The sequence below is a fragment of the Mirounga angustirostris genome, unplaced genomic scaffold (assembly GCF_029215605.1).
Source record: "Mirounga angustirostris isolate CCGP_5_RB_7025 unplaced genomic scaffold, mMirAng1.0.hap1 SCAF_5, whole genome shotgun sequence".
In the NCBI taxonomy this organism is placed as follows: Eukaryota; Metazoa; Chordata; class Mammalia; order Carnivora; family Phocidae; genus Mirounga; species Mirounga angustirostris.
In genome coordinates this window covers 58,101,447-58,128,011 of record NW_026991713.1, presented here as the reverse complement: position 1 = coordinate 58,128,011, position 26,565 = coordinate 58,101,447, and the positions used below count along the sequence as shown (strand labels likewise).

General features: G+C 53.2%; 2 protein-coding genes and 1 non-coding gene across 11 annotated transcripts; 2 read left to right on the top strand and 1 right to left on the bottom strand.

The window, feature by feature from the left end:
- Nucleotides 1–160: 160 nt before the first annotated feature.
- MYL6 (myosin light chain 6) lies at nucleotides 161–3,371 on the top strand. 2 transcript variants are annotated; one of them, XM_045873220.2, is made up of 7 exons: nucleotides 161–290; nucleotides 528–555; nucleotides 1,416–1,559; nucleotides 1,788–1,961; nucleotides 2,055–2,132; nucleotides 2,435–2,480; nucleotides 3,191–3,371. In XM_045873220.2, the coding sequence occupies exons 1-6, from the start codon at nucleotides 288–290 to the stop codon at nucleotides 2,461–2,463; spliced, it is 456 nt and encodes a 151-aa protein (XP_045729176.1). In that variant the 5' UTR covers nucleotides 161–287; the 3' UTR covers nucleotides 2,464–2,480; nucleotides 3,191–3,371. The 2 variants fall into 2 exon arrangements, with proteins under 2 accessions (XP_045729176.1, XP_045729175.1); XM_045873219.2 differs by lacking the exon at nucleotides 2,435–2,480.
- Nucleotides 2,056–25,398, bottom strand: SMARCC2 (SWI/SNF related, matrix associated, actin dependent regulator of chromatin subfamily c member 2). 8 transcript variants are annotated; one of them, XM_064591078.1, is made up of 30 exons: nucleotides 25,216–25,398; nucleotides 23,021–23,140; nucleotides 21,981–22,066; nucleotides 21,446–21,527; nucleotides 21,252–21,344; nucleotides 20,149–20,218; nucleotides 19,852–19,921; nucleotides 19,014–19,089; nucleotides 18,594–18,725; nucleotides 18,373–18,488; nucleotides 17,868–17,992; nucleotides 16,762–16,821; nucleotides 16,603–16,640; nucleotides 16,183–16,313; nucleotides 15,816–15,887; nucleotides 12,838–12,951; nucleotides 12,233–12,386; nucleotides 11,467–11,559; nucleotides 11,110–11,229; nucleotides 10,955–11,017; nucleotides 10,352–10,610; nucleotides 9,955–10,116; nucleotides 9,631–9,695; nucleotides 9,306–9,441; nucleotides 9,058–9,224; nucleotides 8,531–8,665; nucleotides 6,792–7,173; nucleotides 6,411–6,494; nucleotides 6,069–6,134; nucleotides 2,056–5,523 (listed from the first exon to the last, which is right to left on the bottom strand). In XM_064591078.1, the coding sequence occupies exons 1-30, from the start codon at nucleotides 25,324–25,326 to the stop codon at nucleotides 5,447–5,449; spliced, it is 3,459 nt and encodes a 1,152-aa protein (XP_064447148.1). In that variant the 5' UTR covers nucleotides 25,327–25,398; the 3' UTR covers nucleotides 2,056–5,446. The 8 variants fall into 8 exon arrangements, with proteins under 8 accessions (XP_064447148.1, XP_064447149.1, XP_045729169.1 ...); XM_064591079.1 differs by having other exon boundaries at nucleotides 11,110–11,226; XM_045873213.3 differs by having other exon boundaries at nucleotides 6,069–6,494.
- An 857-nt stretch (nucleotides 25,399–26,255) lies between these two features.
- On the top strand, nucleotides 26,256–26,337 carry TRNAS-CGA (transfer RNA serine (anticodon CGA)). Its single transcript has one exon. It is a non-coding gene; the product is annotated as a tRNA-Ser (tRNA).
- Nucleotides 26,338–26,565: the final 228 nt, after the last annotated feature.

Here is a 26,565-nt window from a genome sequence, read left to right as displayed (position 1 = left end):
CGATATCCTCTGATCTTCCCGCTGCACGGAGGAGCAGCTTCCCCACGCCCCGCTCGACCCGCTTCGGCGGTTTCCTCCCCCCAGCTAGGGCTATGCAGGAGGAAGCAGCAGCGGGCCCCGCCCACCTCATTACTAATGTAGCGATATTATCTGCATAAAGCCAGGCCGGGACTCCTATTGGCTGGATCAGCTGAGGGTGACGTCACTGGGACGTACTAAGACTAGGGTTGGGCCGGGAATCGGAGCCATTACTGCAGGAAAAGGTCCCGCGGAGCGGAGCCGTCAAGATGGTGGGGCCCGGGACCTGGAACGATGAGCGGGATTTGGGGCGAGAGGCGGGAAGTCGGGGGTAGGGGTTTGCAAAGGGAACCTGAGGGCCTGGAAGGTCGGGGGTGGAGTTGGAAAGTTTGGGGGTCCGGTCCTGTCGGGAAGCGAGTCCCCCCCACGGAACAGGAGTTTGTGGGACTGGGATGGAAGCTTGGGGGATAGGGGTTCAGATGCTGACTGCTCCCCTCTTCTCTGAGCAGTGTGACTTCACCGAGGACCAGACTGCAGGTAAGTAATCTCTGGCCCCTACTGAGGTCATGTTTAGGGAGAGGGACCCCCGCCTCTAGCACCTACCTCCTAACCCCAACCTGTCATCTCTTCAGCACCCCCAGGGAAGTACTTCCTGGATCCCCTTCTCCTTCTTTCTGGATCCTCCATTTTCTTTTCTCACTCTTTCTTCCTCCCTCCCCTTCCACTCTAGATCCGAGCCCCAAGCCCCGGGTGAGTTTTAGGTGGTGTGGGTATGTGAAACAACTTGGTCGCCTAATGCCTGCTGTGTGTGGTGTGGGGAGGGTGTATTAAGTTGCCTGTGGTCCTGTCCTTTAATCAGCTTCTGCCTCTTTTCTCCTCCTGTGATAACCCCCGCCCCAGCTTGGAATTGTTAAGATTGTAAAAAGCAGTGACCTGGAATTTTGAGGAAATGGGGACAGGGGGATTTGCTGAGGACACTTCACAGCTGTACCCTCTGAAGGTCTCTTTCTGTACAGGAGGGGTTGGAAGTGGCAGGCTGGGATGACCCCAGTCCCAGGCTGCTGCTCCCACTTCCTTATAAGGACAGGACCCAGACAGGGCGGTGGCAAATTCCTGCCCTGAGCAGAGTAGTGAGGCTGGGCAGGCTTGCCTTAGGCACAGGGGCCTGTGAATGGATGTTACCGTTCTGCCCAGGGGGGAGGAAGGCTGTGTCATTATGTGGGACACCTGTGTTGGGAGGCAGGGACACTAGGTCCCTCTTACTGGACTTGGGTATACAGTGATACAAATACCTGGTTTCCTCAGCATGAGCAAAGTTGAATGGGCAGAAGGGGTTGTGAGGGAGAGTATGGGTTAACCCCCATATGCTCAGTGCTGATGTGTATCTCAATCTTCAGAGTTCAAGGAGGCCTTTCAGCTGTTTGACCGGACAGGGGATGGCAAGATCCTGTACAGCCAGTGTGGGGACGTGATGAGGGCCCTGGGCCAGAACCCCACCAACGCCGAGGTGCTCAAGGTCCTGGGGAACCCCAAGAGTGATGGTGAGGGTCCTCACGAACAATTTCTCAGTGTGGTAATGGGTCTACAGTTCTTCAGCTGAGAGCTTCCCTTTATCTTCATAGGCCCAGGACTCAAGCAGGTTTGTCTCAACTAGCAAATCCCACAGATTTCTCCTGCTTTGAGTGGGAGCCACCTGCTCACTTGTGGTCCCCGTAATCTCCTCAGTCCTGAGAACCCATGTGACTTTCCTTCCACCTCCTTTATGGCAGAGATGAATGTGAAGGTGCTGGACTTTGAACACTTCCTGCCCATGCTGCAGACTGTGGCCAAGAACAAGGACCAGGGCACCTATGAGGACTATGTCGAAGGCCTTCGGGTGTTTGACAAGGAAGGGAATGGCACGGTCATGGGTGCTGAAATCCGGCATGTTCTTGTCACCCTGGGTAAGGCTCTGCCCTTGCTCCTTGAGCGGAGGTGCCGCCTGATACACACCTGCCACCCAGTTCCCAAAATGCTTTTTCTCTTTCCCTCTGCAGGTGAGAAGATGACGGAGGAAGAAGTAGAGATGCTGGTGGCAGGACATGAGGACAGCAATGGTTGTATCAACTATGAAGGTGAGGGATGAACTGGGGCTCTCGTGAAGCAAGCTGTCCAGGCAGGTCATGCCTGGCGTTTGGGGCTCTCCCTGCTCCCTGGGTTCCAAAAAGCCAGGAGGCAAGGAGCAGGGCCCAGCCTGGCCCAGGAGTGGGAGGCCATGGGAACAGGACAGGAAAGGAAGGGATAATGTGTGAAGGGGGTGTGTGTGGGGGAAGGAATGGGGAGTCAAATCAAGGGAATGTCTGTTCCCCTACTGCCTGACCCCTTCACCCCATGTCTGTGTCTGGTCTTCACCATGAATGTCTCTTCCTTCCTGCAGCATTTGTGAGGCATATCCTGTCTGGGTGACGGGCCCAGTGGGGCGGGTACGGCTCCTCCCAGCCTCCCCTTCTCTAGTTGCCCCCTCCCCAGTGTTTTTCTGCCCAAGCTCTGCTCTCTAGCCCTTGCCCTACCCCTACTACCATCTGACTTCCTCCTAGCATGTTTCTGCATGGAGCTGACTGGGGAGGGGAGGGGAGGGGTTCCTCAAAGAGGAAGACAGCCTGGGGGTGTGGTACCTCCTTTTCTCCTAGAATGGGCTCTGAGGTTTTGCTTATAGGGCCTGGGGTGCTCGTGTCTGGGAACTCGCACCGGCCTGTCCCCGTCTTGCTTCAGGGTGATCTTTTGGCCCTGGGGATAGGTGGTTGCATAGGGGGGTTGGTTGCCTGCCCCATCGTGCTGCTATAGCTGATTAGTCTTTTCTTCTTCCTTCTGCTGGGCAGCTTGGAGGTACCCTAACCCAAACCTCTGTCTTCTCCTGCCAATGGCTGACAGTAGCTGTAGGTGTAGTTGAGAACTTCTCTGCCTCCTGCTGTGTCCTTGCTGCTCAGGGTGGGGTGGAGGAGCTAACAGTGGGTGGGAGGGGAGCTGGGGGCCGAGAGAACTGGGCAGACTCAAGGTGGCTCCTCTGCAAAGCCAAGGTTGGTTTCTGCGGGCACGCTCCTGTGCTACCCTTGTGGTCCTATGGTCTCCTGGCCCCTGGTGGACCCCTCCCCGCAGCCCTACTCCCTGGCTCACCCGTCTCTCTGATCCACAGAGCTCGTCCGTATGGTGCTGAATGGCTGAGGACGTTCGAGCCCTGTGTCTTCCCCTGTGTGAGACTGCATGTAGCCCTGAAGGCGTCCTAGGTCCTCCTGTCACAGCACCTTCGCCAGCTCGTCTCTCTTGGATGATATTTGCTGTCAGCATTCACCAAATAAACTTGCTCTGTGCCCTAAGCATGGTTCTGCTTTCCTTTGTGAGCAGGGTGAAGGGGAGGAGAGACCATCTAGGGTCAACAGACCAGGGGCTGGGAAAGCTGGGGGAAGGGCTGGTAGGATCCATCTTTGTGTCATTTAAGAGATGCTGGCCCCATTCATTGATGCCACTACAAAGGCTACCCCTTGGGGGATTAAGGAAGCCATACATCCCTGTAGGACCAGGGCTGACCGTCCTCATTCTCTTACCCAGGAGGTCCTCCTAGCCCTCCGACTGGTTAAACCCAGCCCTCACCCTCCCAAGCACTGACGGCCTTTGGTGGGGAAAGCCCAGGGAGTGTCTGATGGAGAGAACGCCAGGCCCAGTCAGCACTGCCCAAGCCTGTCACTTCGGCAGGGCTAGGGGCCAGTAACAACACAAGTACGTGAGATGCCTGCCTTCTTCCCGCCTAATAAGGGAAGGAATGAAGCCCTTACTTCTGCAAGGATAAATATACAAAATCTCCAGGTTGTGAGGATGTCCTTCCAAGTCTCAAACAGCTATTTTTGGGGCAGGTGAGGGCCGGTACCCGGCTCCCGTACCCACACACAGCCCAACAGCTGTGCCGCCTGCAGCCCGTTGCGGAGAGAGGCCCAGGGTCTGCGGGCCCGTGGCAGCAAATGCCCCTGGGAAGGACTCCGGGAAGGCTGCCCCCAGCCCGAATCCCCCTGCCTGACAGCCACGGGTCAGAGAACACAGAAGGCATTCACAAGATGGAACTGAAAGCAAATTAATTTATAAAAAAAAAAAAAAAAAAAGAAAGAAAGAAAGAAAGAAAAAGGAAAAGAAAAGAAAAAAGAAAATTTACAGAAAACTTTTGAACAGAAGAAAGGTGCCAAGACGCAGAGGAAGAGAAACACGGGGACGTGAGGAACAAAGGCCTGGTGGGAGGGGCCAGGAAGAACCGGTGGAGAGCCTGGAGTCCGGGCTGCCTTCACGTCAAGGATGAAGAAGGGAAAGGTGGTAGGGGAGGCAGTGGAATCCAGGAGCAGAGCCGAGCTGCAAGCTGGGGGTAGGCACTACCCTGGGTCTGGCACCCCTCCTCCACTGTCCCCAAATCCCAGGGAACCCCTAGCTACCAGTCAAGGTTCTGATGGTCTTGGTGGAAGAGGTTAGAGGGGTGACCCACCAAGTCATAAGAAGGAGGTGCTTAAGTGCTTTTTGAAAAATTCAGGTTTTTACAACTCCCCCTCCTCTCTAGCTCCCCTCTGCATGTCTTCTAAGAGCCCAGGGAAAGGGCCCAGGGAGGAGGGACAGGGCCCTTTTTTCCTCTATTACCTACCACAGGAATCCCCAAAATACGTTTCCCCACCAAATACACATACGCTGACATCAACTACGCAGGTGACTTTTAAAAACACAAAACTGACATTCAGGGGGAAAGGGGTCATTTGCTGAGCTGGGGTGGCCTAAAACAGCAACGCTGAGGAGGCAGCAGGAGAGATCAGTAGGAATAAACTGGGGTTGGGGTGGCTGAGGGGGTTTAGGAGTGGATTCGGTCACTAATGAGGGACTGGAGGAGACAGATTTTGCACCCTATTCTATCCCCAGAGCTCTCCCAGAACCTTAATTCCCCTTTCCTGTCACCTCCCTCCAAAAAATGTAAAAGTTGGGTTTTGGTTTTTTTTTTTAGTGGGTGGAGGGAGCTCCAATGTGGGCTTTTTATGTCTCTCTACTTCCTTTAAAGGGCTTCGTTGTTGTTGTTTTTTCCATCCATAAAAAATGCAGTAGTTTTGAGGGGGTGCCCCCTTAAAAGTGGTTAATTAGAACCTTGTATAAACACCCTTCCCCAGCCCTTTCTTTGAGGGCAGCATCCCCATCCCATCCTCTCTCCCAGACATTAGAAACATCTTTTAAACAGAAGTCCTTGAATAATCCGATATAAAAATGCATGCCTCTGACAGGCATGGTGGGGGCTTTGGAGGGGCAGGAGGAGCTTTCCTTACGTAGTGATGAACTCTCCAGGCTGGGGAAGGGTCCCAGTGGTGGGGAGAGGGCTGTTCCTGGAACCTTGATCTCCATAGGGGGTGAGGGAGAGAGATGTCTGGCTGGCTCCTCACTGTGGAGGTGGCACAGGGGTGACTGTGCCTGGGCTCGGGGCCGTGGGGTCTGGAGGCAGGGGGGTACCTGGGTCTGTGGAGAAAAGGAAGAGGAATCAGCCAGGGTGAGCAGGAGAGGGATCCAGACGCAGGCCACCTCAGACAAACAGAACTGGGCATGGCATGCAATGGGTGGGTAGGTGACCGAGGTAGCCTTTCCCCAACGCCCTCTCCCACCTCACACTGGGAAAACTGAAATACCCCAAATCTTCCTGCCCCCAAGGAAACTCTCTAAACGGGGCACTGGAACATGATGGGAACAAGCAAAGAGGGTGCCGATCATCATGCAAACGGGTAGCTGTTTTGCAAGTTTACAACTGAGATGCTGTGCCTTAGGACTCCTCCGTGACCCACCAGTGAAAGGCCCCAACGTCATCCCAGAGCTGGCAGCTGCCGGGTGGGGAATGGTGGAGGACAGCCAGAGAGGCCCTTCCCCCTGTGTTCTCATTTACCAGAGCGTTCAGAAAGGGTTGTGCAAGTTCTATTAGCTAAGCCCTTCCCCTACCTGCCCCCGCCCCCGCCCGTCCCTCCGTGTGGACCCCTCTCCCTCCCCCTCCTCCCCTCCAGGATGCTGCTCACCTGGCAGTGGGCTGGCACTGGGCAGGAGGTTGCCCTGAACAGCTGCCACAATGGCAGGGCTCTGGGCTGCGGCGGATCCGAGCCCCGGCCCAAGAGGCAAGGAAGATGGCATGGTGGTGGTCGCCGGCAGGTTAGGATGTAGAGGGTTCGCCATGGACACAGGCAGGTTAGGTGGGGGGAGAGTGCCCGGGGCAAACGGGAGATGGTGCTGATGCCCATGCAGGTTAGGAGGAGGGGGCAGGTTAATACTGATGGAGTCGGCTAGACTACCAAATGGGATGATGGATGGAGCGGGAGGAGGAGGAGGCGGCATGCCAAAAGGCAAACCCAAAGGAGCATTACCCGCCACGCCTGGGTGCCCGCTGCCTGGCACTGCCCCTGGCATCATTGCGGGAGGAGTTGGTTGGTTGGGGAACGGCGAGGGGCCTGAGAACAAAGAGCAGAGACCAAGAAGGTTAGAGGCAGAAAGTCTCCCTGGCATAGCAAGGACGATGTAGCCACGCCTCAGCACCGCTTCTCCTGACCCAGGACTACGTGGTACATCCTTGGAACAACACCTCAAAGATCTGGATGTGGGGAGGAAGCCCTGCTGGCTCAGGGATGTCACAGAGGTGAACCCATCTGTAGAAATCTCCAGTCCTGTCCTACATCCCTTTCGAGGGCGAATCGGAACGCTCACCCGGAGCCCCCTGGCCAGCAAGCGTTCCGGAAGCCATCACTTACCATGGGGTCCAGGGGGGGGTACCCCTGGTGGGACTGCCCCAGGCTGGGGGGCTCCAGCTGGTTGCTGCTGCTGCGGCCCCGCGGCTGACCCTGCCTGCCCAATCTGTTCAGAGGGGCCCAAGCTTCCGGGGGGAGCCCCGCCGCCAGCGGGGGCAGGGGCGACGGAGGCCGGAGCCATAGCCAGGCTGTGAAGCGCGGGCGGCCCGGCAGTGCCCGCCGGTGGGACGGGCTGGGAGCCTGGCGGCAGGGCTGGCGGGGGCTGCTGCTGCTGCTGGTGCATCTGCTGGAAGTGCTGCTGCCGGGCCCTCATCTCCGCGTACTTCAGCTGCTCCATGTGGAAGGCTTGTCTGTCGGCCAGGAGCTGCTGCCTCTGATACTCCAGCTGCCGGAGCCAAGTGAGCGCGGGTGCCTGTCAGCCGCGTGCACGGGCCGCGCCCTGCTCCGCCCGCCGACACACCCCACCTCTCCGTCGGGCAGCTCCCCACACCAAATGCCAATCTTGGGCTTGGGTGTCCCGGGCCCTGCCCCGTCCTCCCTCCACTATTCCCACCACCGAGTCTTCTGGAGCCCGCGTGGCTTCTGTGATGGGGTTCATCTAGTGGGAGCCCTTATTCGTTTCAGCTCCAAAGCTCTGACTCTGGCATTCTTTTCTTTCTTTCAAGATTTTATTTGAGAGAGAGAGAGAGCACAAGCAGGGGGAGCAGCAGGCAGAGGGAGAAGCAGGGAACCCGATGCGGGGCTCCATCCCAGGACCCTGGGACCACGACCTGAGCCGAAGGTAGATGCTCAACCCACTGAGCCACCCAGGTGCCCCTCTGTTATTATTTTCTTTCCTCTTTTTAAAAAAGAGTTTATTTATTCGTCAGAGAGAGAAAGAGAACAAGCAGGGGGAGCAGCAGGCAGAGGGAGAGGGAGAAGCAGGCTCCCCACCGAGCAGAGAGCACGATGCGGATCTCGATCTCAGGACCCTGGGACCATGACCTGAGCCAAAGGCAGACACTTAACCAGCTGAGCCACCCAGGTGCCCCTCTGTCATTATTTTCATTTGGAAAATGCTTCCAGTTCCTCTTGTCAACTCGTGTTCTTTTCTTCCCTCAAAATTGACTAAACATTCACCATTCTTAGGAAGCCATCCCAGATCAACTCTTTAGCCTCTGAGCTTTGCCTTTATTTTGTTATCTCTCAGGACGTACAATCTGAATTTGTCAGATACTTTAAACATTCACTGTTTTTGATGCGTCCGTACTGAATATTGGATGTCTCCAATTAAACCGTAGGTTCTGTTAGGATCCCTGTCTTATATTTCTTTTTATATCATCTCAAAAACAAAATGGTTCAATACCTTGCCCATCCCAACCCCTTTCCAAGTTCACCTCCTGGGTCTGAAGCCCCTTCCCTCTCATCCCTTAAACCTACTCGATGGCTCAACAGATATTTATTTACTGAGAGTCTACAATGTGTCAAACACTGTTCAAGGACCTGGACGTGAGGCAATGAAAAAACCGACTAGACTCTCTGCCCCAGGATGCCAACATTCTGTGGGACCTCGGGCTCCAGGCTTCGCCTGTGGGCCACTGTGTCCCCAACCGCTCAGGGCAAGCTCCTCCTGCTCCTCTATGCTGAAGCCAGGTCACTCTCAGGCTTCCTCCACTGCTGCTGACCCCCATCCTAAACCCAGGCCCGGCTCGGTGTCAAAGTGTGGCCCCTGGCTCCACTGGCCCCCACGGGGTGCTACTCACTGCCTCTCGCTCCCGGTCCATGATGGTCTCCAACTCTTCAAAGTGCCGGAGTTTGATCTCCAACTTTTTCATCTGGGTCTCCACCAGCAGGGCCACTAGTGATTTGATCTTCCTCTCCTCCACAGCGGCCAGGTGCTAGGGAAGGCGGGAAGGGCGGGGAGGGCGGCACATGAGCGGGAGGGCCCACCGGAGGCGGGCCGGGGACAGAGCGCTAGGGCGGAGGCCGGTGGATTTTAAGAAAGAATTTGCTGTGGTCACAACCCACAGAGTAGCAAAGGCTTCATATTCTTAAAAGAACATGAAAAGAAAGAGAGTGGCAAAAGATAAGACAAGGTCAAATAATTAGAGGATAAAAACAGGCCTAATGGTAAAAAGCTTTGAAGAGCTTAGAGAAGAGATGACCAACTCTCCCTCTCAGATCAAACTGAGAAGGAAACCGGCCAGCACCATGGAAGTGAGCGTGGGAAGTGAGATCAGAGCAGGGGGCAGCGCCTTCCCTGGGCGTCTTCTGGGCCCTTGGCCCTCACCTTGGCCTTCACGGCGGCGGCGGCCAGGGCGGCGGCGGCGGCGGTGGACAGATTGCCTTCACCAATGTCCCGCTCCACCTTCGTCTTCCTCTCCCCCTCCGACTCCACCACGTCCTTCAGCACTTCCTCCTGCCCTTCCTTTGGCTCCTTCTCCTTGTCCGGGTCAACTGGGCCAGGAAGAAGGTGGGGTCAGGCCTGCCGCCCACTTCTCTCCCCTAGACACCCAACCACCACGCTGGGAGGCTCACCTATGGGGTCCCCGTCGCTCTTCTCTGACTCCTTCTCGCTGTCACCTTGTTTCCCTCTCTCTTCGTCCTTCTTGGGGACCTCGCTGGTCTTCTCCTTTGTTTCTTCTTCGGCAGCCCCAACTCCTTCTCGGGGTTCCTGAGGTGCCCGTGAAAGAAAAGCGGACAGCGTCAGGGCAGCCGGTCCTCACACAGAGGGCCAGGCTGGGAGGCGAACCTCCACCTCCTCCGTCGGAGGTTCTCTGGCTCCCCTCCCCACACTGCCGCGCCCAGCACCTCCACGCACCCGGCACCTCCACCCTCCCGGCCCAGCTCAGTCCCGCTATACCTTGGGCTCCTTCTTCTCCTCCGTGGCCTGCCCCTCTGCCCGTGCCTCATCCGTCCCGCTCTCCTCTGGGCCCGAGGGTTTGGGGGGGGGGGTGGAGAGAAAATGGAAATGTCTGATACAGAGTCTGTCTCTGTAAAGCTTTTCCAAAAGCCCGCTCTCCTAGCCAAAATCCTAGTGAGAGGGCCAGGAGGGGGCCGCAGTGGCCAAGGTGGAGTCCTGGGGACCATAAAAGCCCCACCCGTTCTACCCGTGGGTCTCGTGCTGTGAGGATGAGGCGAGGCAGGGACTCCAAAGGGGAGGCCTCGGGGCAGCCGGCAGCCTCACCGATCCGCTCAGGCTCATCAGAGGTGGTTCCTGCGATACCGCTGCTCTCCAGACCGAAGGCCGGGTCTGCCTTGCCCGTCACTTTGGCTGCCTCCTCCACTTTCCGGACGTGGGCCTCCACCAAGGCTGTGGGCACTTCCTCCTTCATCTTGGAGAACTCCTCTGCAAGATCCAGAGAGGACAAGGCTGGGGGCACGGGCGGGCAGGCCGTCGCGGCTGTCCCTGCGAAAGCTACCTCGGAAGCCCATCTCTTCGTCTAGACCCGTGTGGAGCTCGACAGGTGCCTGAGCCGGCGCCAGCGGCAGACAGGGCCAGCAGGGCGGCCAAACGTGAGGGCCTTGCTAGGTCTGAGTAATCAGCCTTTCAAACCAAAGAGGCCAGGACCCCTCCACATTACCTAGGGCCGACTTCGCAGCAGCAGAGGCGACTCGAGGATCGACGACAGAGGCCAGGAAGGCAACAGTGCTCATAACAGGGTTGCCTGACTGACTGAAGGGGATAGGCTGGTAGGCCAGGGGGCCCAGGGAGGCCTCTGAGTCCTCCAGGTACGGGTCTTCAATGGGAAGACGAAGAAAATGCAAGATGCACTCATCCTGCGTGCGGCTTCCCACGTGCTCTGACACTTTGTTCCAGTCATCTTTGTACATTTCCAGTGCCTGGTGGTAGTGGTGGAGACACAACTTCCTTACTTAGCCACTTTCCTTGAAGGTCAACTCCCCCCATCCTACTAAGGGCAGCGGGCTTCAAAGCTCTCTGTGTTGTGGTATTTGTGGAGTCTGCTGGGTCCCAGGGGAATCTCCAAGTAGCACTACGAGAGGATACGGAGTTAATGAAATGGCCCAAATGCCTGGCCTGGAGCTGTTCCCTGGGGCAGGTGTGGCAGGCATCAGGGAAGAGAGAGACTGGGGACAAGGTCACGCTCTGCCCACTCACGAGTGCGGCTGGCAGCCTGGCCACTTCCGTTCTCATAGAAAACTCTCCTTTTCCTTGCCCCAATTACCTCCAGGAGGAGCAGGGTCTCCTGTTCCGTCCACTCTCGAGTGGCACTGGCCGCAGCTTTACTCTGCAGGAGAAACAGGCGGGTCAGAGAGAGGAGCCCGTGACTTCTGAAGGCCGAAGGTGCTCCCCACCTGGAGTCAGCCCACACCTCCATACCTTGGAGGGGACGTTCTTCTTTGTGTACATGTCTGTGCGCAGCCCAAAGTTCTGCATGTCTGTCGGCTTCTCTTTGCCTTTGTCAGGGAAGGTGAGCATTTGCTGGGAAGCAGAGGTCTGCTATTTGTAGAGGGGAAAGGAAGAGGTGAGGACGAGTGACCACGGGAGCCAGGGGCGGACAGAAGAGAGAAAACAGACAGAAGGAGCTTCCTTCCCGAAGCCAGGGACACCCCTGGGCGGGGGGGGACTTCCTCCCTCACTGCTGTAGCTCCTCGCTCTCACGTCTCTTCTCCCCGCGCAGGGGCCCCCCAATAAAGGGGCAAATAAGAAGCCCAGCGGGGTCTACACCCCACCTACCAGCTCTGGCTTGCCCTTAGCCGTCTCTGGCACCAGGTCATCCAGCTCTTTGCCCTTTCGCCCAGCCTTGGTATCAGCATCAACCTGGCGGCCCTGGGGGACAGAGCTTGGCGTCATGGAGGCTGGGCGGAAAATGACCAGGCCAAGGCCCTGGAGGCCTCAAGACCAAATGCTGGGTGGCCCACAAGCTCTGGGGGCACTCATGCCACTGTTCCATGTTCCCTTAATGATTAATTAGATCTGTAGTTGGCATGATCCCCATTTGTATTCACATCGACCTTTATAGGTTCCCTCAGGAGCTGGACAATTGGGTTCTAATCCTAGATCTGGTACTCTGTGACCCTGGGCAAGCCACGTAATCTGTCTCCACTTAATTTTAGTAATGTATGGAATGGAAGTGACAATAATTATGAGGCAAAAATGAAAAAAAGGTTGGAAACACAACAAAGTTCAAAAATTTCATGCAACTTAATTTTCCGCCATTTTTCTCTATCTGCTCCATGCCCTACACTGGCCTGTCTGCTCCTCGAGGACAAGGAGCATCTCTTCTCCCTCAGCAAGTCCTCACAGTCTTAGGTGCGGAGGCTGAGAGAGGGTGCTAAACACACGGGGCTGCCTCCTGTAGCCCTCTGCATCCCACGGAAAAGGAAGAAGCCTCAAAACACTCCTGAACCATTACCCTAAAAAACCAGGAAAAGAAAAGTCCAAAGAAGCCCAGTTTTTCCCAGCGCCGCCCCACCCCCGCCCCCACAGCCCCTCACCCTACCTGCGGGGTCTTGGGCTGCAGAGGCACCAGCCCTGATGGCGTGTCTGCCAAGACATGGAAGTGAGAGGTGGGCGGAGGCCCCATTGGGGTTGGTCGACTCTCAGCATCCACCTGGTAGTTAATAAGACCCCACTGTTCTAGGAAGGCATGGACCCTGGCAGGAGAGAGGTGGAGACAGGGTCACGTGGGGCCGCCAAAAAGGGCCAGAGGTGGGGGTGTAAAGCTCCCTTTCCCCAGCCCTCTTCCCTGCCCATTCTACTCGCTGGCAAATCCCTAAATGCCAGTGACACCCAGGCCTCCGTCTCCAGTCGGGACCTCTCTCCATATCCGCCCACCTAGTAATCATCTCTTCCAGGAGAGCCAGGAAAATTGAACCAGGATCCTTCAACTACACGTGCACTCCTCCTTTCTTCCACACGCCAGAGAATGTCACTGCCGTTCCCTCAAGTCACACACATGCCCTGAACGTGAACTGTGCCTTTCTCTACACGTGTTTTTTTTTCCTGCTCGTTCCTCTACGCTCTTTGCTGGCAGCTCTCCTTCTGCCAAGAGACTTCTGTGGGCAGACATCCTTACGGGCCCCCTCCCCTCAGCTGCAGACCCACCTCATGATGGCACAGACATCACCGGCCAGGTTCCTGCGGCAGGCGGTGGAGGTGAGATACTCTTGGGGGTTCAGCCGGTACGTGTCAATCATGAAGTTTCGATAAGCCAGGTAGCTTAGGGGAGAGAGAGATGAATGAGAGGAAGAAAAATAAGTCCGCTGAGGACTGAGGGGTAGGAAAGGTGATAAAAGAGCTGATGGTTCCTCCTGCGTGACAAAGAGAACAGAGTGGATTGTCTGCCTCGGTAAACATTGCAGGTCTACTACGTGCTAGATGCAACGGGTTCAACCATTGCCACGTTTTCCTTGATGGCAGTTGTTCAGTTAAATGAATCATCTCAGGGCACCTCGGTGGCTCAGTCGTTGAGCGTCTGCCTTTGGCTCAGGTCATGGTCCCAGGGTCCTGGGATTGAGCCCCACATCGGGCTCCCTGCTCCGCGGGGAAGCCTGCTTCTCCCTCTCCCACTCCCCCTGCTTGTGTTCCCTCTCTCGCTGTGTCTCTGTCAAATAAATAAATGAAATCTTTAAAATAAAATAAAATAAAATAAAATAAAATAAAATAAATCATCTCCTTGGCTGTACTTGGGGAAGTTTCATCAAACTTTTGAACAAGCAATCAAAAAGCAAGAAAAAGTGCCCTTATTTCCAAAGGCAGGTGTTAAGGGGAAGTCTCTATCCCCAGTCTCTCCAGCTAGTCAGCATGACATACTATAAAAAATATATATACTATAAAGAATATGTTTTTGTTTCTTTTTTTTTTTTAAAGATTTATTTATTTATTTGAGAGAGAATGAGAGACAGAGAGCATGAGAGGGAGGAGGGTCAGAGGGAGAAGCAGACTCCCCGCCGAGCAGGGAGCCCGATGCGGGACTCGATCCCGGGACTCCAGGATCATGACCTGAGCCGAAGGCAGTTGCTTAACCAACTGAGCCACCCAGGTGCCCTATGTTTTTGTTTCTTAAGTAAGCCCCACACTGGGTGTGGAGCTCACTGAAAAAAAGAAAAAATGTATATACACACACACATATGTATTTATATTTATTTCTATTTTTTATTAGAGAGAGCGTGCACAGGGAAGGGACAGAGGGAGAGAGAATCTTATTTTTTTTAAAGATTTATTTGAGAGAGTGCATGTGCGTGGGAGGAGGGGCAGATGGAGAGAATCTCGAGCAGACTCCCCACTAAGCCCAACGCAGGGCTTGATCCCACGACCCATGAAGTCATGACCTGAGCCAAAATCACTAGTTGGATGCCTAACCGACTGAGCCATCCAGGTGCCCCAAGGGAGAGAGAATCTTAAGCAGTTCCATGCCCAGTACAGAGCCTGATGCTGGGCTTGATCTCATGACCCCAAGATCATGACCTGAGCCAAAATCAAAAGTCGGACACTTAATTGACTGAGCCACCCAAGCGCCCCTAGAATATATATTTTGAAGGTGGAAAGCTCTAAGTTCAAATCCCAGTTCTTCCATGATGGCCTCGGGCAAGTTACTTAAATTTTTTGAACCACAGTCTCCTAATCTGTAAAGTGGGAGTGTCTGCTGAGGAATAGAAAGACCTGTAAAGATCTAGTACAGTGCCAGGCACATTTCAGCAGCTCAGCAAATGGTAGCTATTGGGTGGTATAGCATGAAGTTTGAGAACATGAGCCAGTCTAAAGGATTCAGATCCCGGTTTTTCTACTCACTGGCTGTGTGACCTTAATCAAGTGACTTAACCTCTCTGTATCTCAGTTTCCTAATCAGTAAACTGGAGAGGATAATAGGACCTACTTCTAAAGCTGATATAAAGATTAGTCAATACCCGTAAGACACTCAGGATAGTGCCTGGGAGATAGTAAGCTTTCAGTAAACGCAGGCAATTATCACTATTTACTATCTCACACCAAGAGAACCAAGTGTAGAACAATTCTAGATCCAGCCCTGCCTACAGACCAGGTTGAACTCCTGTCACCAGGTCATTTCTCCCTTTTCCTCTGGAGAGAGCAAGCTTCTTCATATATACAGCTTTCCCTGGGAGGAAGAGGAGAGAACCATACCAGGTACAGGGAAAGAAACATGGTGGAAAGGCAAGATGGCCCCAGGGAGGGGAAGCTGAGGAAGAGCTGGGAAGCAAACCCATTCAGTTCCCAGGGAGATTGACACTTTCTCCCCCTTCTCATTATGACATTTATCCTGGAGCATCCCTAACCATAGAAGATTGCCAAGACTCATTCAAAACCAAACAGGTTTGGCTTGAGGCAACACCTCCAGGAAGACGAAGACTTCCAAGCCCCAAGCCTGCACTTTACACAACACTTCTCTCCATAGAGCCTTCTCCAGCCCTAAGTTCAGAGTCTTGGATCTTCATAGTTCCTCCTATTGTCTTTTTTTTTTTTTTTAAGATTTTATTTATTTATTTGACAGAGAGAGACACGGCGAGAGAGGGAGCACAAGCAGGGGGAGTGGGAGAGGGAGAAGCAGGCTTCCCACTGAGCAGGGACCCCGATGCGGGGCTCGATCCCAGGACCCTAGGATCATGACCTGAGCTGAAGGCAGACGCTTAACAACAGAGCCACCCAGGCGCCCCCCTCCTCTTGTTTTTCTATTAAAACCTACTCTCAGGGACCAGCATGGTCATATACATTTTAGTCAAAGCTATTATGAACGCCAGGGATATCTGCATTTTAGATATCTTAGTAATGATGGCTTGGAAGGCTCTGGACTCTGTTGAAAGAAATGGAGGCATCAGAGCAGGTACCCGTTTTGTACAGAAGACCATGCTTAATCCTGCCCCCAGGCAATCCTAGAGAGCAGCTACTGTGGCCATGGTGCTGGGCTGGGGCTGCTCGTGGGCAGAGATCACGTCTTGTAAGAGTAGCCCGGTGCCTGGCTCTTGGAAGGAACTCAAGAAATATTTGCTAAACAGGATATTGCTGGGTCAGGAAGGGTGATCAGGGACAGGAGGGAGAAAGAGAGTCGTGTGCTGAGGTTTCCTTACATTTCTGGAGTCTTGGACTTGTTCTTGCCGTTAAAGAACTCGGGGAGAGCCCTCCGCTCGATGGCATGAACACTGCAAGAGAAGACATAACACATTCAGAAGGCACTGGTGGAGAGACGGGAGCCTCGGAAGGAAAAGCCTAGAAGGAAGGGAGGGAGGGAAAACAAAGCAGTTTTCCCTTCCTTGGGGAGAACTTCCCCCAGGGCACTAATACTCAAAGAGACCAGGAACTCCCCTAAAACCGAAGTGTTCCCCAGTCTACCCGGCTGATGAAGAAATAACTTATGTGGAGACAGGAAGAGGAACAGCTCGTTGGCCCCTGGAGGCAGGGAAATAGAGAAGCAGTGAGAAGCTGGAACAACAATACCTATTATAGTCAAACCAGGCGGCGTAGCTGGGAATGATGATGTGGTGGGTCTGTTCAGTCACGTTGTCCTCATGTAGGTCTGGATTCTTCGTCTGCTCCCCCTTGTTCCCCGTACTGTTTTCATCTTCATCCTACAAGTATGGAGGCTGCTGGACACTCAGCATTCCCATTTTGCCCCTGGCAACCCTCTGCTTCTCCCACACCCCAGGAAAGTGGGAGCACTAAAGATGAGTATGGGAATGAACAGTTATAGGCCCTGGAACTTGGAAAGGGTCAGAGTTTTGAGTTTTGAACAACAGCTAGAACTAGTCTAAGGTGGGAGAACTCCAGGGAATGGAAAGCTCTGGGTAGAAGGAACTTAATAAGCACAACTCAGAATCCCATAGAGAGGCAGAGAGGGCCTTTCTAAACTGGCTCCACCTTGCCCGTGGTCTCCATGCTTTCATCCTCCTGTTCATCTGAAAGAGAGAGACAGCAAAAGAGAAGGTTGGAGCCTCCTGAGGGGCAGCAGGACCCCACTCTCTGAAAAGCCCTGGCGGGCTAGGGGAGGCTGGCGGCTGAGCCTCCCCTCCTCCTTACCCAGGTCAGTCATGGTGCCTCCTTTGACTGGGGCGGACTCTGAATCCTTCTTAGTGTTGACTGCCAGGAGAGAGACAGTCATTTTATCAGACAGGTTCTGCCCAAACCAAGCCCCTACCTCTCCACTGTTAACAATTCTAGAGATCTCGTTCCCTCCCCAAAAACTTTCTCCATCGGATCACAAAAGGTGGTAACTCCCTCCAGGCAGTCATTCTAGGCCTTGAAACTCACTTGCCATGCTCCCTCCTTCCGCCGCCAAAAATTCACTTAACTTTTTTCTTATTAAGAAGCATCTTCTACTCTATGGACACTCATAAAGCATTCCTGTCTCTGCCAGGCCCCTCTTATCTCCATCTATGTGTCTGTGAGCCCTTAATGGACCGAGACAGGGTCTGACCAAATTACTCTGTAGAGGAGTGGTTGGATCTTCAACCTTTTTTTTTAGAGCAGAGGGCTTCCCTTAACTGAATCTGTACCCACCAGCTCAGGAGAAAACAGAAGAGAGCCGCTGTGCTCTCTGCTGTGGTTGCCGAGGGGCTGGAAGCCGGCCGTCCTCTTTCTCCGTGGCCCCCTCCCCGCCCCTGAAATACACTCCTGGGTATCTGGAGCTCGTCTACAGAATACAGGTGGCAGTCCACCTTTGCAGCTGCTCCACTCTCTAACACTGCAGAGCAACGGTCTCCCAAGTGGGGTTCTCACACGGGATACAAGAGATGGTCCACTGGAATTCAGGCAGAGAATCGCAGGACTTCTCTTTATATTGGTTTTTTTGATCTTATCCTTTACATTTTCCCACTTTTAGGTAATGTTTGCACGTGTTTTATAATGTTCCTAAAGTATCCTTATAGTAGCACGCACATAGAACTTGTGCTTAAATAGTTTACTGACAGGGCTGCCTGATCAGAAGCCGTCTGGAGAGAACTACCGCCAGGCACAAAGCACAGGCCACGATGCTGATACGGACAAAGTCAGAGCACTGTCCATGGTGATGAAAATAATTTTAATAACCAGCTAAATTGAAGGGAAAGATCCTCCAGACCTGAAGCGGGGTGAGGGAACTCAGCCCTGACAGAAGGTAGGTCCCAGGAGCTTGGTGTGGCCCATACCTGTTTTAGGCAACGTCACCTCCTCTACATTGGGGACTGGTGAAGGCTCATCCATGTCCTTTGTCAGGTCTTCTTGCTCCTCCTCTCTGTGGCCACGCTTCGACTTGGTGTAAGGTGTCGAGGGACTGGGAAGGAAAGGGAGTGAAAGATAACCCAGTCATGCCTGGACAAGGAGCCCCTGGAAGTTGAGGTTTCAAGGGCAGCGAGCAAGAGAGAATCCCAAAGGTGGAGCTGAGCACACACAGAAACCAGTCACTACAGAGTACTGGGAAAGGCAATGGCTTTCACTTGGAAGATTTATCTCCCTCTGAGTTCACTGGGGGCTGCAACTAGAACTAACAACCGGGCAGCTAGATTCGACCTCATCCTCCCTCTCAGGACACCTGCAGGGACCTGGCCTACCCTGCTCAGGGCCAGGTGGCTATGGGGAGGCGTTTGTCCTTCCTGCCTTCACCATGGTGTGGAGAGAATGGCGAAGGTGGGGGCAGGGCAGGGGCCGGTATACCCTTTCTTAGCGTTTTTCTTCTTGGCTTCCGGGGTTGGTGAAGGAGAGGGAGAGCGCTTCCTCTTCTTATAGTTCCCCCCTTTCTTGTCCCGTCGATCTGAATCTGGGCTGTTCACCTGCAGGTTGGAGAGTGGGAACAAATGTCAGCCAACAAGCCCCACTGAAGACCTATCCCGAGACTTAGGCTAAGGGATCAGGGAAGAAAGAAGAGGACTTTTCACCTCATCCGTCAGCGTCTTGGCTGAAATCTTCTTTCGGCGGGAGACGGGGCTTTTGTCATCATTTACCTCATAGTCTTCCTCGTTCATCCACTCATTGAAAGTGTCTGTGTCCAGAATCCACTTTGCATGAACCTGAAGTACAAAGGCAGGCTGTGCTGGAGAGGAGCCTGAAAGCCACAGCTGTCTGAGTGCCCTTGACAGAAAAGCCCAAGGATGCGGGAGCCCGGGCTTCACCTCCAAAGAGTGCTCTGGTCCCGGTCCTCGTCTTTTTTTTTTTTTTAAATATTTCTAAGGAATACCTACACATAACATGGGGCTCAAACTTACAACCCCAAGATCAAGAGTTGCACGCTCTACCAACTGAGCCCCCCAGGCGGCCCGTGGCATACTTTCTGGGGTCAGGGGACAAGAAATGCTCACCTTCCTAGGTTTCTCAGGAGTTGGAGCATCTTCCACAGATGCTTCAATTTCACTGGCTGGGATCCATGTGTCGTAACTGCCACGGGAAATTGAGTGTGAAGTACGACCAACAGGATGGAGTCACAGAAAAGTAAAGTACGTATCTTTCACCTTTTCCACTTATAAGAAGTATAGGGTTGTTGGGTTCTTTTTTGCTATGACTATTTTTCCAATTACACTTGATCTTAGCCAAAAGGCCGAGAAGCGATTATTTTTCCAACTAATACTGCGGTTCCTTCCATCATAAAGTAGTAAGAGCAACTCCAAAAAAAAAGGAAAGAGAGAAAAGAATAACCCCAACACAACTACTTGGTATATATATTTTTCCCAGTAAATTTTTCCTGTATGATTTTGTTTTTACATAATTGCAATGTCACTAGATGTTATTTTATAATCACACTTTTTTGCATTTAATATTTATCTACAAATTATCCATGTGATTTATTTTTTCCCCCATGTTATTTCTATCAGTTCGATGGCTGCAAAATAGTCCACTGAGTAGATATACAAATTGCTGAAACATTTTCGCACTGTTAGACATTTAGACTGTTTCTATCATTTATCACAGATTATACCAGAATAACCATTTCACACATAAAGCCCCAATCTTTTTAGCCTAACCCTCATCGAGTAAGTCCAAACCTCTCCCAAGAGAGAAAATTCTCATAATAGAGAGGAGGAGAACAAATGAACAGACCTAGAAATAACCCCAAAAGAGTGTCTGCTTGCCTTGCTAGATGTTCTAAGGCTTCTCAGTCTGGCTCCTATACTTAAACCTGTCCCAGGACCCTGTCCTCACCTGTCAGGATAGTAGCCCCAGTGCAGAAGAACCTGCTTATCCCGCTTCATGACTGGTCGTACCCATTCCTCTGGGGACAGAGACAGAACAAGGAGAGATATAAGCTAAAGGGATACACAGAAAATAACTGTACACAACTCGTTGCAGCCAGGGACCTGGAAATAGGAACGTAAGGCAGTAGGAGCGCTCAGGGCTGAAAGGAGAGAGGAGGAGCCCAGGCACTGTGCGGGGGCTGAACAGTCCCCCACTCCTAGTCCAAGCCGTCCACTGCAGAGGCCAGGAAAACCCAGGTCTCACCTTCTTCCAGGTTCCCTGGGACAGGATACACAACATGGGAGGCATTGTTCTTATCTTCAGTGACTGTTCCCTGGATGGCATGAGGAAAAGCAGGTGAATAGTCCCCTCTGAATTACTCATGGGTGTAAATAAGCCAAAGTAAGATTTAACCACAGATCTGCCTTCCTAATCATATTTTGCTCAGAATGGTATTAAAGTTAGTTTGCATTCTTTAAACACACACCAGCTGAGACGCAGAGGCAAAGAGCTGGGACAGTGCTAAAATGAAGAAAAACTAGGGGCGCCTGTGTGGCTCAGTCATTAAGCATCTGCCTTCGGCTCCGGTCATGATCCCAGGGTCCTGGGATCGAGCCCCGCATCGGGCTCCTTGCTCTGCGGGAAGCCTGCTTCTCCCTCTTCCGCTCCCCTTGCTTGTGTTCCCTCTCTCACTGTGTCTCTCTCTGTCAAATAAATAAAATCTTTAAAAAAAAAAAAAAAATTCTGGGCGCCTGGGGGGCTCAGTCGTTGAGCATCTGCCTTCGGCTCGGGTCATGATCCCAGGGTCCTGGGATTGAGCCCCACATCGGGCTCCGTGCTCTGCGGGAAGCCTGCTTCTCCCTCTCCTACTCCCCCTGCTTGTGTTCCCTCTCTTGCTGTGTCTCTCTCTGTTAAATAAATAAATAAAATCTTAAAAAAAAAAAATAAACATAAAATAAAATGAAGAAAAACTAAAGAACTGAAAGTTGCTACAGATAATCCTCTGAACAGATAATCTGCATATGGGAAATGTAAAGTTGACTGTATGTCCCCAGCAATGGCATCTGCTGGTTATTACACAGTTCCAAGGTAAAGGTTTCATTTCTCTGAAATCAGGCAATCTCTGGCTTTCCTAATCCTCAGGCCAAGGCAGTCTCTAGGAACAGTGATTCAAACCTGTCAAGACCAGGAAATGGGAGGAGAGAACTGAGAAAGAGACGCTCAAGGCTTTAACTCTAGTCTTTTTCCAAGTAGGGAGAGCGCCTTTGCAATAGAAAACATGTCACCCAAAGGGATGCTTATTGTACTGAAAACATCAGGAAAAGAGTCATGGAGTTTCCAAAACGTCTTCTGACCCACCCACTCACCTGGTGTCTCTTGATAATGTCCTTTAATTTCCCTAGCAGTTTAGGTTCAATTTCTGGGCACAGAAAAATGTTAGGTCGAGACAGGCAGTTATTCTGTGGGGAAAAGAAATAGATGGGATGAGATCATGGGGAAGGTGTGTTTTAGATTTTCATTGAGGGAATGGAGATGGACGGGGAAGGTTCTTGACTATTACCTGCACCAAGGACTTCTCAATGGTCATGAACATTTCCACGTTGCGGTCCATGCGTGATGGATTCTGGAAATCGTAACGCCGCCTTGAGAAGAGGCAACAATCTAGTGAGTGGTTTAGATCAGGTCTGAAGATGAGGTTAGGGTATGTGACTTTTTAGCACGGGAAATCAGGAAGCAATGTTGCTCACAACTGTTGCCAAAATGGCCTGGGATCTGGGGTTCACTAATGTCAACTCCATGAATCATTTTGTACTTTATCCGAAAGGACAAAGGAAAGTTGAGATGCCAACCGAAGAATCCCCTTTCCTCTACAATACACACACTGACGCACACATACATGCTCATTCACTCTTGGAGACTATTTTGGCTCTGACTCTCAGCCACTTTCTGACCCAGCAAGTCCGGCCTACCAACCTAGCAAAGTAAGAGACTCACAAGAATGTCTACCTATGCTCTCCCACCCCTAGAAAGACCTAGGAAATCATAAAGGGGGAGTCCCCCTAAATGTAAGAAGCATAGAAAAGAAGGCATCTCACCATCCCTGGTCACTCTTGAATTTGTAGGCAGCTGCAAGTATATGGCACAGGGAGCCTCCTGCTTTGAAATCTAAGAAACATTTGATCTACAAAATTGAGACAGGAAAGAAGTATGTGAGAGTTACATCCTAAATTCTCTTTTTAACAATCCTTTCACAAAATCCCATACTGAACTAATCTTTTTCTCAAAGCTGGCTTTTTTTTTTTTTTTTTTTTTTTTAAGATTTATCTATCTATTTGAGAGAGGGAGAGTGTGTGTGGGGGGAGAGGCAGAGGGAGACAGTCTTAAGCAGACTCCTCACTGAGCACGCAGCCTGATGGCAGGGCTCAATCCCATGACCCTGAGATCACAACCTGAGCTAAAATCAAGAGTTGGAGGCCCAATCGATTGAGCCCCAAAGCTGGAATTCTTTAACCTCTATGCCACGGTATCACGTGGCCTGGAAGAAGTGGGGGAGAAAGAAATCAGTATTCACAAAGCCCCAATTTGTGCCACGTACTTACTGGGTTACCTCATTGACCATTACAGAAACCCTATAAGGTAGAGATATTAATCCCATCTGGAGATGAAGGAACAGATACTCAAAAGGTTTAAATGGCTTGCCTAAGATCACAGAGATACCAAGTGGCAGGGCTAGGATTTGAACACAAGCCTACGTAAATTCAAATCCTGTACCCTTTTAACCGTGCCATGAGAGTTTCGTATAGGAGCTTAGACACTCTCAGATAACCTGTTGAATGAAGTATTTTTTTTTAAGATTTTAAGCAACCTCTCCACCCAACATGGGGCTCGAATTCGCAACCCCCAGATCAAGAGTCGCACGCTCCACGGACTCAGCCAGCCAGGCGCCCCTTGTTGCACGAAGTATTACGAAGACAAAGAAAGGGGGTGGTAAATTGGGGACTAGGGCAAGCCAGTAATGCCCTGACCTGGGATGGGGATAATAGGCAATTACCCAAATCTCAAAAAGGATGAAATTTACAAAATACCCACAACTCCCTCTCCAGTTTGGAGAATTCATCTCTGCGTTTGCACTCACCGGCAGTTTTGTGAGTGGTGCATTGCTGACATGTTTGCCAAAAACTTCTTCCTGAAACTGTAGCAACTGTACAACCAGGCTAGACAAGGACTTGTTGGTAGGTGGTTCAGCTTGGATATACTGGGGAAAGAGGCAAAGGGAAGAAAAGCAGACCTCAGATAAATTGTCCACTATCTCCCTTATTTCTTCCCAGGGGACTCTGGAAGCATCTGGGGGAGAAAAAATAGAGTCTTTTTCTCCCACATGTCTAGTTTTTATCAAGAAAATGGCAGAAGGGAAGCCCTCTAAGCCCCTCACAGGAAGTTGAAATTCTGCTGACCCCCAACTGAGCCTGCCAGCATTGGGTGCTGGAGGCAAGTGGGGCTTCCTAGTCCTTCTCAGCTACACTCTGAAATCCGAGTTGTAGGACCCTGATTTCTAGCCAACAGCACTGAGGGCAGTAAAATTCTGAAGGTTCATTAAGTTCAGGCAATGGAAGCAGTATCTTTGAGGCTCTAAGCAAGACAACAGTGTATTTCTTGGGGGTAACTTTGTGAAAGGCCAAGACTCTCCCTATAACGTAGCCTAATAAGAAAGGTGCAAGGAAGTGAGGCAAGGCAAACGGACTGAGAGCGTAAGCTTGTGCATTCTGCTTCTGCTAGGAACTGGGCACAAATGTCTTTGTAGGCTCTCCAAGATGGCAAGGACCAGCTACTACCCAGCCCGGTGAGAGACTAAGAAAACATCTATCCTTTCTGAGGAAACTGTATCTGAGACAAGCAACCCTGGGCCTCCTTACACATTTCCATGTTATGCTACCTAGTATCCTAGTCTCCTATTCTAATTTAAATCTGAGCCAGGAGGCTAACTTTCTCTTTACCTTTTGACCCCTGTTTCCTCAACCCTAATCACAGAGAAAAGTGCTCCTCTCAGTGGGAGATGTAAAGAGAGCCTTGAAGGAAGAGGTAAACGACAAAGAGCTAAGAACTTGAAAGCTGAATTTGAAAGCTCACAGGCTGTCAATCCCCCCAGGGCCAGAGACTAAGCCCCTAGACTGTTCTCCCTTCCAAAAGGTCAAAGGTGGAGGCCTGGGAACCAGAGCCTCACGCTGGGGTACAGGCAGACCACAGACCCAGCAGCTGTTTGTCAGGATTCTGACATTCAGAGAGACCTCCGAGATAGGGCCAGAACCAGGATCAGAGGGGTGTACTCCTAAACCACCCATCACACTTCTGACAGGCTGCAAAGCTGGGCAGGAAGAACTGGGGAGCTAAAGGAAAGCCAGAAAGAGAACCTCTAACTGGGGGCAGTGAAAAGGAAGAGGCAAACCATCTCCATAGAAAACCCCCATGTATAGATGTTCCTTTCAACCAGGCCTAAAGACAAAGACAACACCAGAAAGAGGTTTGATAGAAAAGTCAGGTAAAGCTTTTTGAACCCTTTGTTCACTACCTTATTATATCTCCAGTTACGGGCTTGGGGGGCTGGAGATATAAAGCGTGTCTTAGCCTCTGAACCCCAAACCAAAGGCAATGCAAGGCCAGGTGGCCGGGTGACTTCATTGTGAAGCTGAGGAATGGTTTAAAAGGTCGCTGCCCAGGAACTGCTACAACCTGACTCCTAAGGGGTTTGTTGCCCCTTGGATGGAGGTGGGGGACGAGCGGTAGAGACAGGTGGGGGGGGGGGGGGCTTCTTCAGGCTGATGAGCAGCCAAGGGCCTGCTCTGTGGCTATTTACCCTCCTGCTTTCATCATCTCTCCGAACATACACAAAGCACTAGGGAGGCCTCAGCCCTGCCGGTACCTGGCTCCGTGGGGAGCTCTGGCGGGCACCGTGGCGGGCACGCTGGGGAAGGGGGGGGCATCGGGCACCCCGTCCACCCTCGGCCGCCTCTCCCGGAAAAGCCCGGAAGGCTCTGGCCCAGGGGAGGGTGGGCGGCTGGCACCGGGACCCGCCGGGCAGTGGAGAAAAACAAGGGGCAGAGGGCGCAGGAGGGAGGGCGGGGGCTGGAATCCCAGGCTGCGGGGGGCGGGCGGGGGGGGCGGTAAAAGAGGCTGGGGGAGGGGCGCGGGCGCCGGCGGGCGCGCAGGGGCTGCTCCCGAGGCCGCGGGGGAGGGGCCGCGGGCCGCCCGAGGGTGGGCAGGATCGGGGGGGGGGCTGCGGGGCCGCGGTCCCTTTGTCCCGCCCCCGGCCCCCGCGCGGCCCTGCCCGCGTACCTTCTTGTAGTTCTTGCCGAGCCAGAGCCTCACGTTGTCGAACTGGGTCACGGTGTCCGCGGCCTCGTAGTACTTCACGTTGGGGCCGCCGTCCTTCTTCCGCACCGCCATCTTCTCGGGCTCGGGCCCCGCCGCCGCCGCCCGCCCCGCTCAGCTCAGCTCCCGCCTCCTCCGCCTCCTCCTCCGCCCGCCTCCCGCCGCCTCCCGCCGCCGCGGCCGCCGCCTCCCGCCGCCTGGGCCGGCCCCGGCCCGCGCAGCGCCCCCTGCCGACCGGTCGGGCGCGGCGGCGGCCAAGCTCCCGGCGCGGGACCCACCCTGGCGGCCTCCCTGGCGGCGGCGGCGGCGGCGGCGGCGGCGGGAGTGTTCGGAAGGCGGCTGTTTCCTGGAGGGGGCGCCCACTCCCCTGAGATCGTTCTCTTCCAGACGCGAAGCCTTTCCTCACTCTTTGCCTCTCAGCCCAGGGAGTGGGGTACCTCTCTAGCTTACCCCAAGCGGACGTCCGTCGCTGGAGGAACCCCCAGCTCACAGCTCCGAGTGGTCCTTACCTTGCACATTCCCAACCCCACGGAGCCCTTAATCTCAAGGAACCCCAGACCCCTTTCCCCAGGAAGTTCCTTTCTTTCTTCCATCCCCAGGACTTCCCCGTTTCAACTCTTCCTGAGTCTCCCTCACTCCTAACACCTTGCCTCAGCACCCCCTCTCACTCCTTAACCCGAGGAGTCCTCTAGCCGCCACCCCGGGGCCCAGCCCCTTCCCTCCAGCTGATTCCTCTGCAGGCCCCGCCATCGCCTTCTAAATAGCTTTGCGCTCTTTGAGACCCCAGTCGTGTCTGGGCGGGAGGACACTCCCCGCTCCCTCCCTGGGTCACCCGGCCCACCCGCCTGTTCCTTTGAGTGGCGTAGAGGCGAGGTAAGGGGCGGAGGGCGGGGGTCACAGGGTGTGTGTGTATGGGGTCGGGGCCGGCTTCCCATTGCTACACTCCCTCTGTGGTCGCAATGCGGACCCCTTCTGTAAGCGCGCGGCGAAACTTGCTTTTGGAAGTCACGGTGGCCGAGTGGTTAAGGCGTTGGACTCGAAATCCAATGGGGTTTCCCCGCACAGGTTCGAATCCTGTTCGTGACGGCTGCTTTTTTCCCCCTCCTTCAGGGTACGTAAAGGGGACCCCCCGCGCACGTGTCTTTCGTGCACTTCCCTTTCTTTCTCAGAAATAGAAGCCGAGAGGTCTCACCTCTGGATTGGGAGGGTGTAGGTGATCATGGGAAGCTTAATCGTGCACAACTGTATTGGCTGCTAGGATACAAGGCACTTTTCCGAATTCTGTAACTTCAGGTTTCTTAGAGCTTTGGCACA

Excerpts from the sequence above, each read along its gene's own strand:
- MYL6 (XM_045873219.2), top strand. Across the intron at positions 556-1,415 it reads CACCGAGGACCAGACTGCAG|AGTTCAAGGAGGCCTTTCAG; the intron begins GTAAGTAATCTC and ends CTCAATCTTCAG. Across the intron at positions 2,133-3,190 it reads TGGTTGTATCAACTATGAAG|AGCTCGTCCGTATGGTGCTG; the intron begins GTGAGGGATGAA and ends TCTGATCCACAG.
- SMARCC2 (XM_045873213.3), bottom strand. The coding sequence starts at position 25,326 with ATGGCGGTGCGGAAGAAGGACGGCGGCCCCAACGTGAAGTACTACGAG. Across the intron at positions 11,018-11,109 it reads AGAAGAACGTCCCCTCCAAG|AGTAAAGCTGCGGCCAGTGC; the intron begins GTATGGAGGTGT and ends TTTCTCCTGCAG. Across the intron at positions 7,174-8,530 it reads TGGACCGGGAGCGAGAGGCA|CTGGAGTATCAGAGGCAGCA; the intron begins GTGAGTAGCACC and ends TGGCTCCGGCAG.